The sequence below is a fragment of the Myotis lucifugus genome, unplaced genomic scaffold (genome assembly GCF_000147115.1).
Source record: "Myotis lucifugus unplaced genomic scaffold, Myoluc2.0 scaffold_108, whole genome shotgun sequence".
In the NCBI taxonomy this organism is placed as follows: Eukaryota; Metazoa; Chordata; class Mammalia; order Chiroptera; family Vespertilionidae; genus Myotis; species Myotis lucifugus.
This window is the reverse complement of record NW_005871156.1, coordinates 290,837-300,925: the sequence shown is the minus strand read 5'-3', so window position 1 is coordinate 300,925 and position 10,089 is coordinate 290,837. Positions and strand designations below refer to the sequence as shown.

Below are 10,089 nucleotides of genomic sequence, written 5' to 3'. Positions count from 1 at the left end.
CCAGAGTGCTCAGGGGCTAACATCTGTTGGACATTAAGGATACCCAAGTATGGGCCAAGGTGGGATGCCCTGGGTGGGTATGAGGTACTTGCAGCCCCAGGCATCAAACCTCTCCTATGCCATCTGCTCCCTGGGGCCTGGTATATTCCAAAGGGTGATAGGGACTGGATTAAATCACTGGGAGAAATTTAAAATAATGCCCAAGGTTATAAAAATAGTAAAGTACAACATGGGGAATATAGTGAATAATGTTGTGATAATGATGTATAGTACCAGATGGGTCCTAGAATTACTGTGGTGATCATTTCGTAAGGTATATAAATGTCTAATCACTATGTTGTATACCTGAAACAAATAATATGTCAACTGTAATTGAAAAAATTTAAAAAATGCTCATGAAAGAAAAGTTCCAGTCTTGATTTAGGAAAACAAAAGTTCATTCCTTCATTTTTTTCAAACAAGGTACAGTACAACTGAACAATGCACATTAATGAAAAAATGCAACTGCATTTTCTATTGCTCACTACTCTTTAAATAATTCAGGTATTAAGGAAAAGACTGCTAATCACATTAATGCATTACAGAAATCAAAATTAACTTACCACACAAAATAAATTAAAACATTAAATATTAACCTTTTCAGTGCAACATATACAGAAGTCGGAGTAACAAGTTCTAAAAAAAAAGTATCAGGTTTGTATAATAAAGAGAATGAAAAGTTGAACACTTCAGTCAGTTATTACATTAGAAAGAGGGGTCGCTTTTCAGTCCTGTGTGTGTGCTTACCACCGGATCTTTCAGAGAGTCTGTAAAAATCAGTGGCTACAGAAAATAGGTCTTATGTTAGAACATTAAGAGCAAACATAGGTGTTTATCTGTTTCTGTGATGTCCCCCATGGCCCTGGGCTTTTGAATCATCCCCCCTACCCCTCTTTACTGAGCAGGTTGGGAAAAATCAAAGCCCAGATCCTACTAAAAGGGTCAGGGTCCCCTGAGCAGTGTTGGAGTCTGGTTGACCCATTCTTGCCAAAATTGCCTGGAAAAACACCAGTAGCCCATGTGCACTGAGACAACCTGGCCCTGGAAGACCCGGTTGGAGATGCCAGATACTTTTTTCTACTTGAAGAGAATAGTCTCCCAAGAAGCTCTAGAACCACACTCTCCCTTCCCTCACCAAAGTGGGTGGGGGAGTGTCAATCCTACCTCCTCCTCCTTTCTCAGGAAAATAGACTTGGGGGGCATTCTGCCCACCTCCTCTGCTGGAACACAATGGCAAGCTCATAGCTTGTTTTTTCCACATGTGTCTGGACATGTTTTCCAGATCAGGATTGGCTGCTGTATGTCTTCAATCTAGAGGACAATGTTTTCTGCTAATATGCTTGAAGTTATGGCTTGTAGAGCAGGTTCCATAAAAGACGTGGAAGCATCTCCTCCCCTTTTAAAAATGGAGTCTCCTCATTTTTCCTGAAGGAGACAGGGAAACAGTGTGCTTCCCACTCCCAGAAGTGTGGCTACCTATCAGGTCAGGGCTTGGGAATGATTCCCTGATCATTATGAACACTTGGCTTTCTAAAAAGCAAGGAAACACAAGGAACCCGCAGAGATGGATTAGAAGATACATTTTTATCCTGAAATGGGGGCATTTTACAGCTAACCAAAGAGGTATCAATGCCATAAAATGGCTCAGGGATCCAAAGCTTGTTGGCCATCTGATTTCTAGAAATTACCTAAAGAAGTAAGGCCGTGTCATATCCTGGGAAGTGGACAAAGGTCCAACCAGGCCTGCCTTGACTCTGAACTTGGCTCCAACTCTTTTTAGGCCTGGTTTGCAGAGGACTGACCCCAGAGGCATGTCTAGGGAAGCGCCCATCGAGCCTGTTCATTGTATGCTTGTACAGGCACAAGGAAGGGGGCGCTGGCAGCTGTGACTCCTTGGATCTGAGGACCAGGACATTCACAGACACTAAACTCAAAGACCCCACAGGGGAGCAAGAAGGTTCCCTCCACTTCCATCCATGTCTTCTCACACCTCTGCAAAAGCTCTTGGAAGCCTAAAGACCAGATACCAATCCTTCCATTCACTAGTGAAGAAAGCCTCACAAACATTTTCACATCAGTCCAAACCTTTTAAAGGCAACCAGACCTCAAAGAGTCTCTAAAAGACTGGGGAAAGATCATCCTAAAGAAAAAAATGTGACCTCAAGTTAACAAGTAACACTATTCCACTTCCATTAGTCTCTTTAGACCATTCAGACTGTCAGAGGCTGAGGGGAAAAGTGAGGGCACACTGGGGTCTATAAGCCGGCATCAACTGGATTGGTCTCTGAGCGAGATGCTACATATACCAGCTTCAGCCCACATATCTGTAGGACTGGCCCAAGGAATGCGAACTTAGACCTATTTTCTTTTATAATTAAAACCTGTGAGCTGTGTCAATTACAGGGTTAGGGGCCAACTGGTAAACAGATCCTATTTCTGCTCTCAGTGCTTTGGGTGTACCATGATTCAATAAAAGTGCCGAAGTTAAGACATGGGTCATATAATTGTCTCAACTGTAAGAAAGGGAGAGAAGATTCATTGAAATAGACAGACTGGGGAAGAAGAATTAGGGGAGGACAAAATTAACTGGTCACTGTCAGGATGTGAGGAGCTCAATGCACTGAAGGGTTAATTGGTAGAAATCTTTCATTTTTCCGAATATTAGTGAAGAAGACTTTCCTCATGTAAGGAGTTTGTACGTTGTTTCATTGTTATTCAGGTCCTGAATTTTAATGAAAATTCCTAGGGATGAACCCCCCCACTACTTGGCAGGAGGGAGGCAGTGCTTCCCACAGGCAGGCCAGTGGGTCAGAATGTACCCTAATGCCCAGGAGAACTATTCCGCCCTTTTCTGAGGGGAAAGTGAGACTCTCACAGTAGACATGGCTTGTTAGAGTTTTTGTTAATAAAACCAGCATTCCGGATGAAAACAAATCATTGAAATATTTCTCCTCATGCTTAACAATAGAAAAGTTGAATTTTTCCTTTTAAAAATGAAGTAACAAATCAACCAAGTGACAAAATGGAAAATAAATGACCAGCCCCCCTTTCATGAATGTGGCCCCAAATGCCCGTGGCTCTCAGAGGGCTCATGTTAATCTTTGAGCAGTGTAGCAAGTCTTGTGTTTAACCCGTGCAGACCCACACACAGGAGCATTCTTCCTCTCTCCCCGACTGAGATGACACATCTATGCTGCTGGACTGGCTAACCTTTCCACAGAATGTACCCGGGGGCATTTGCCGGCTTTGTGTCTTAAATGGCACAATGTCTGAACCCCAATCTTTGCTCCCATCAGCAACTCAACCTCTGCTTCCATCTCTGTACCTTCTGGGTAGCTTTTCCTAAGCCTTAGCTGTCCCAAAGAGGCCAGACATTTTTAATCGGTATAACTCTGCAGCCAGCAAGACATCCATCATGAATGTAGAAGTCTAAAAGAGTTTTTATGCTTTTTACATTGACTTGAGAGATTAAAAATAAAACCATCATCCAGCTAATAAATAAGAAGTTATCTCCAAGGGTGGTGGTGACTTGGGAAGGTCCTCAATATCGCGTGTCTGTGGAGGACGTTGGGCTGGTTGAGGGTCTACTGGACAGAGGACAGACGCAGCTCTTCTTAAACTTGGCATCCTCCCATAACAAAAAGCAGTTACCCTTTCTCCACCTTCTTCCCCAATAAATGGATGAGAAAAAACTGTAACAACTATAGGAATCTTCGGTGTTGGGCAGGATGCATGCTGTTGTGGGTCCATTAAAAAGAAACACAGCCTGGCATCCATGAATGGTAGAAGACAACTACTCCTGGACTCAGACGCTGACTGACACACACATCTTGTATAGGTAAACAGGAAGTCCACCCCTTGCAGTTCTTTTTTGACCAGCCTTTAAACTGTGATCCACTGATTTCTTTTCTAGGTCACACTGAATAACCCCAAGCAGACAGTTTCTTGACAGAGTTTTGAAGGACGGCCCACACAAGACAAGAGGCTGCACAGGTGATTGCCAGCAGAGTAGGAAGGTCTGTTAGCACGTCCCAGGCATCCCTTGCTGGGCCGTCCAGAAGAAGTCCATTCTTCATTAGGGCTGCCCTAGTCACTTGGCCAAATTCCTCCTCTGGGCTCTTCAGACCACTGCGAGGAAGGAAAAACAGGTTAAGTTCAGTGGGCCAGACCCCAGCCACGCTGGCCAAACAGGCTTGAGACAGAAACTTAGAGATGCATCAGCCAAGGTCACCAAGTTCTCTTGGGCACTCAGACCCAAGTCCAAATTCTGCAGGTTCAACCTCAGGGGAAGCAGCTACTGAAACTGTGTTTTCAGTGCCAAAGAAAAGGCTGACCAAAAGTGAAATGAGTTGTGGCAGAAGAGAAATGGGGATGCACCCTGTTTTGTGGGCCTCAATTCAACTGGAAGTGATTTGACCCAGCATGTGGCTAGCTCCCTCATAAAGTATGGTTTAGTGGGCAATTCATGAGCTGGTGTAGGGTTCTGGCGGTAGGATCACTTCCCCGATGGCCATACAAGAAAGGACCCATTTGTTTCTCAATGGGTGGGGGGCCCTGAGGGTATCCTCTGTGGCTGTAGTGGTGAGGCAGCATGGACCTCATTCCCAGCAGCTCTCCAGTCAGCCTGGACAACTTCCTACCCTGGTCCCTCTCAAGGTCCCTGCGGAGATGGGGAGGTATGCCTCATCTCGGAGATGGGCTTCAGTCTCAGTGGCCAGATCTATCCCCAGGCTCAAGGCTAACGTTCTCTCAAATGTGGTCGAGAAGAAGTAAGAAGAAGAAACCTAACTCTGCTCCGAATGACTCTGCTGAGGTGTGGACAAATGGTACAAAATTTACTATGAATTTTCTTAAAAGGTGTAAATAACTTTTTTATTGGTGCTAAAAGACAAAATAAAATTTACCTCCATTAGCTCAATGGATGGCCCCAGAAGTAGTGGAAGAGAGATGTGAGTGAGGCCTTCAGGGGCCTTGGTTCTCATCCTAGTGCCCTCTCCTCCCACGGACTCATGGTGGGATCCAAGAAGGCCTTTGGCAGACTCAGTTTACCTATATCACCCACAAATCCTCCTCTTCGCTAAGGCTATTTTGAGGATTAATGGATTAGTATCCTCCCAGATCAAAAGAACTGCCCTGGCACAATTACTGTGGTTCTTGAAATGAAAAACAAATATATGGTGCTCCTGGGCCTTCTGTTCCCTCCAGGTCAGATACCATGAGATTTAACAAACACAGCAGTTGCTTTTCTCCCTACGCTCTCCATGCAACCTTGAGCTTCTGGAATGTCAACCGTTTACAGAGAAGAACACCTTGGGTGGATCAGCCTGGGGCAATTGCCTCCTGACCCACTACTTCCTATAAAGAAACTTTTATGATGGGCTCAATTGGTCTGAATAGCATTGCAGAAAAATGGCTGATGTGAGATTTCTCAGAGCTTATCTGGATAAAGGAGCAATTTGGCTCCATGAGCCCCAAGCTAGTGATGCTCAGATGCGGGCGCCTGAGATGTGTGTTGGCTCACGTCTAGATGACCAGTCCACTTTAAGGATGTTGGAAAACATGCATGAAACAATGAAAAACGTAATGATGGTCACAGGATCGAAGAGTTTGAAGAGTCCTTAGAGACTTTCGATAGGAGAATCGCTCACTCCACAGATGAGAAAAGGGAAGTGATTTTTGTTTTTTTTTTTAAGAGAAAGAAATGAACATCTATTGCATATCCACAGTTGGGGATACACGATACTAGATGCTTAATGTCTGTACTTATTCAGCTTGCACAACATTTTAAAATAAGAAAACTGAGGGTTAGAGATGTTATGTAACTTGTTAAAAGTCACACAGTCACCAGTAAGGATAAAAGAGCTCCCTTTGAGTAAAACACACATTAGGCCAGTGATGGCGAACCTATGACACGCGTGTCAGAGGTGACACGCGAACTCATTTTTTTGGTTGATTTTTCTTTGTTAAATGGCATTTAAATATATAAAATAAATATCAAAAATATAAATCTGTTTTACTATGGTTGCAAATATCAAAAAATTTCTATATGTGACACGGCACCAGAGTTCAGTTAGGGTTTTTCAAAATGCTGACACACCGAGCTCAAAAGGTTCACTATCACTGCATTAGGCTAAACTAAACCTGACTTGGTAGATAAATATCATCTTTTCTCCCTCTTCCGGCTTCATCCTCCAAGAACTTCTGCCCTGACCTGGAGAAGGTGTCATTTTCTCCCCCAAAGGGGAAAAGGCCCCTCCTCGATGCAGCCCCTTACCTGTTTCTGAGTGGCAGCAAGCAGGCCTTCCTTTCAGGAGGGCGCTGGGCTTCTCGTGCCGGCAGATGAGGGCCCGGCACCACTCACAGTATTTTCGGACCTGGCAGCAGCTGCAAAGACACAGAGAACACGGTCGAGGCAGGAGCCTGGCAGGAGTGCCCAGCTGGTGCAATGTCTGCCTGAGGGGCCTTCTGGGCAGCTCTGGGCTTTCAACCAGCCTCCCGTGGGGGCCTCCAGAGGGACAGACACAGCAAGGGACTGAGGGCCCGGCTGGGTGGTGGCCTTTAGGGCAGATGCTGGCCAACAACAAAGATACCCATTGACCACCCCAAGGCCCCAGCGCTGTTTGTGCAGCTCTGCTCAGGGCAACTGGGCTCCAGCTTGCCTGACTGTCAGAGAGGCCCAGTCACCCACCCATCTGCCCTCCCCATAAAGCAGCAGAAGGGTAATTCCGTGAGTAGGACTGGGACAGCGCAGCCGCTTCAGGCTGGCAGGGCTGTGAGGGCTTGGGAGGGGGGCAGCCCTCCATCAGGTATTTCCAGCAGCAAAGCAGGGAATGTGGATGGGCTGAACTGACCTATGGAAAGAACGAGAATGAGGCATGGATCTCAGTGGCTTTGAATCCTTCTCTGAGGACTAACATCCTGTAGTTGGGGCAAACCCAACTTCCTGGTGAACCTGTGTTCCCCAGAGTCCTGACGCATTAGGGCTATGACCGCTCCTGCCTCCTTGGGTGGGCAGGAAAGAACAGTTGGTAGAGTTAGCGTGAAAAAAGAATCCGAGAACTCACAGAAGGTCAGAGGAGAAGCACTAAGTCATACATTACCTAGAGACACGGATGGCTGTTTTCCATGGAAGTCCCATAGAAGACCTCATTTCCTAACCTTAATGTATATATAATCTATGAATCCACTGACCAGGGCTGGGAGAGATCTCTTGGCTGACATGAGCCCGAGAACAGACAAGGAAACAAGCCTGTTGCTGTGTTTCCTTCCCTCTTGGTGCCTGGTAGCAATTCACGATCCTCAGCCCTGGGAAGGTTCCTGGGACCCCTGAATCTCTGGGCAGCAGACTGAGAAGGGGCCCTGCAATACTTCTGCCCAACCTGTCTGGCACGGTGGCCAGCAGTCTGCCTGGACGGGTCCCTCCTGAGTTACACAGTCCAGGTTGGGACCAGCTCATCCCATGCTGAAGGCCTTGATTCCAGATCCGTCACTGATTGCTGTCTTGCAGTCAGCTAGCCAGGCGGGCCTGCCCCAGTCACGCCCCAGCCAGGAGTGTCCCAGGGCAGTGAGAGCCAAGTCTCTTTATCTCTCTGGCAGGGGATGAGTTGGTCCCAACCAGCTCTGCAACTCAGGATGGCCCCCTGCCCAGGCATCTAGCAGCCTGGCAAGCATGAGGGCTTAGTCTCTGGCTCAGAGATTCTGAAGTTGGTATTTGGCAAGGACGGGCTGGCAAAGGACAGAGAAGTGGGACTGGCTGCCTCCCCGGGAATGAGAGAGGCTGTCCAGTATCCTGGTTTATTCTTGTCTCAAAAAATCTGGTGAAAATGAACTTTTAAGTCCCTCTAGAGAGGCCCACGTGGGCACTCAGTCTTATTCTGAGGCTCTAGGACCCTCCTTGCCACAGAAATAGGACTGTGAACGTGATGGGTGGGCGCAGGTAGCTAGCCAGCCATGAGAATTGATGCCAGTAGTCCATTAAGTTGCTACTGCTCCCCCAGGGAGGGTCTTCATGAGTGGCAGAACCTGAGCTCTGCCCCAGCTTGGACCAGGGCTGCTTGTCCACTACCTACAAACATGTTTTGCTAAGACAGACGGGAATGGAACAGATACTGCTAGGAGAGGAAGGAAAGGCCAGCCCAGTTCAGACCTCATCTCTCACCACTTAATGCTGGCTTATTCCAGGAGAAGGATGTGAGCAGGTTGTGGCTACTGTCAACGAGCTGGGGCTCTAAAGCCCATTTTATTCATTGCCAGAACCAGGGAAGATATGGGCAAGCAAATGGGGGTAAGAAACATCGGGAAACAATCTCTAATGGTCTGGGCTCAGGAAGGCTTCCTGGAAGATGCAAGGTGGAAACTGAGTTTTGAAGGATGAGGAGGGCAGAGAAGTGCAAAAATGAGGAAGGGCTGTCATTAACTTGTCATAATAGTAACAGTGGCCTTAGACATGGCTTTAGGATTTGCAAAGAGCTCCTGCCCAAATGAGGCTGGGAGCTGTTTCCAGTTCACTCTGGGGCACCTGGATGTTCCTTCACGAAAGAGTGAAGGCTCCAAGCCCAACAATGGGGGGGGGGTGGGGTGGTGCCTTTGTTCTTCGTGGCTTCCAGCAGTGCACAGGCCCACTGCTGGGACCCTCCCAGGACATGTGCCCTTTGACAGCTTGGCTGTCACCAAAGTTCCTCTTGGCTTAGCTGATACCAATCAGACATCACAGCAACAAACTGCTGAGGTGACCCTGTTATCAGGGCATGCTGCAGATGTCCCTGGGAGGGCGGGAGACCTGACCTTAGGGCAGCAAATACTCACTGTATCAGCACACACGTGATGATGAGGCCAGCCAGGGCCACGACGGAAACCACCACTAAGGCGGTGATGGCCTGCTTCTTCTGGCTGGCGGCCACCACGGCCAGGAGGTCTGCATGTTCACAGCGCGCTCCGACATACCCAGAGTGGCAGCTGGGAAAGAAAGGGACATCAGCACACTCTCTGGTAGAAGGCTTGTTTCCCCCAAGCCCCAGGAAAAGCCCAAAGGGACCCCTCCAGTAAAGTCACCCCCACTTCTCTGCACAGGCACCTCTTGCTTGGAGAATGAGAGGTAAGGAACCAGCTTTATCACGTGGGGATGAAAGGTGCTACTGAAGCACTTTATTATTATTGTCACCAAGCCAGCTCTTGGGGGAATGAAGGAGGCAGCAAATGTGTTTATGACACGGAGTTCATTTTGGCAGTTCATAAAAATTCAGGTTATTTTTAAACCAAATGTGTGTATTCAGAATTTCTGATGATGAGCTTAAGAAAACACACTAAACCAGCAGGAGACACAGGCTGTGGTTTGCTTATCTTTAAGTTTAATTAGCTCTGCAAGCATTTACCTGGTGGCCCAGCACATGAGGCACGTACTGACATTAGAGCCAGCACTACTAACTAGTAATTGTAGGACTTGCGAAGCTACTCATCTCCTGTGAACCCAGGTCCTCATTTCCAACAACAGCTGGCCTTTCTCCACTAGAGGATTAGTAAGGGCACAAAAGAGGTCATGTTCGTGAGCTGCGTGTAATCTTTAAGGGCAACATCAACACAAGCCACTGTTATTACGGGCATTGCTACTATTCAAGGCTCTTTGGCATCATTCATTTCAGTAACAGCCTCCTCCTATGTGCTAAAGGCGAATGCTGCTTCTTCCATCTCGCTCTGGCCTGTCCTACCCACCTCCATCCCCCAGCCCGATTCTGGGGCAGCCACAAGTGCTTCTCACGTGATGATTCCTTAGGACATGTTCTACCCATAGGAAGAGATGGCCATTTTCTGATGCAGGCATTTCCCCTCTTCAAAGCATATGATTCTTTTCAATAGAAAATACTTAGCTTACACATTGGTCTCTTTGTTGGGGGTGACTTTCAAATTGTGATGAAAATGTTTGATCACCTCGGCCTTCTCAGGTGGAGAGCCTTCCTTCCCACAGGGAACTTCCCCGGAGCAGCCTTGCACCAAACATCACACCCTGGTTTTAAGTTTTGTTTTGTCCCCCCTCAGACATGGCAATGATAGCTA

The 10,089-nt window shown here is 47.2% G+C and overlaps 1 protein-coding gene across 3 annotated transcripts in view; it reads right to left on the bottom strand.

Moving 5' to 3' along the window:
- Positions 1-419: 419 nt before the first annotated feature.
- TGFA (transforming growth factor alpha) overlaps positions 420-10,089 on the bottom strand; it is a 95,395-nt gene continuing 85,725 nt past the window's right edge. For all 3 annotated transcript variants that reach the window (XM_014459371.2, XM_006092949.3, XM_014459370.2), the window contains 3 exons: positions 8,845-8,994; positions 6,314-6,423; positions 420-4,167 (listed from right to left, as the gene is read on the bottom strand). In XM_014459371.2, coding sequence (XP_014314857.1) covers positions 4,160-4,167; positions 6,314-6,423; positions 8,845-8,994 — 268 coding nt within the window. In that variant the 3' untranslated portion in view covers positions 420-4,159. The remainder of the gene's footprint in view (positions 4,168-6,313; positions 6,424-8,844; positions 8,995-10,089) is intronic.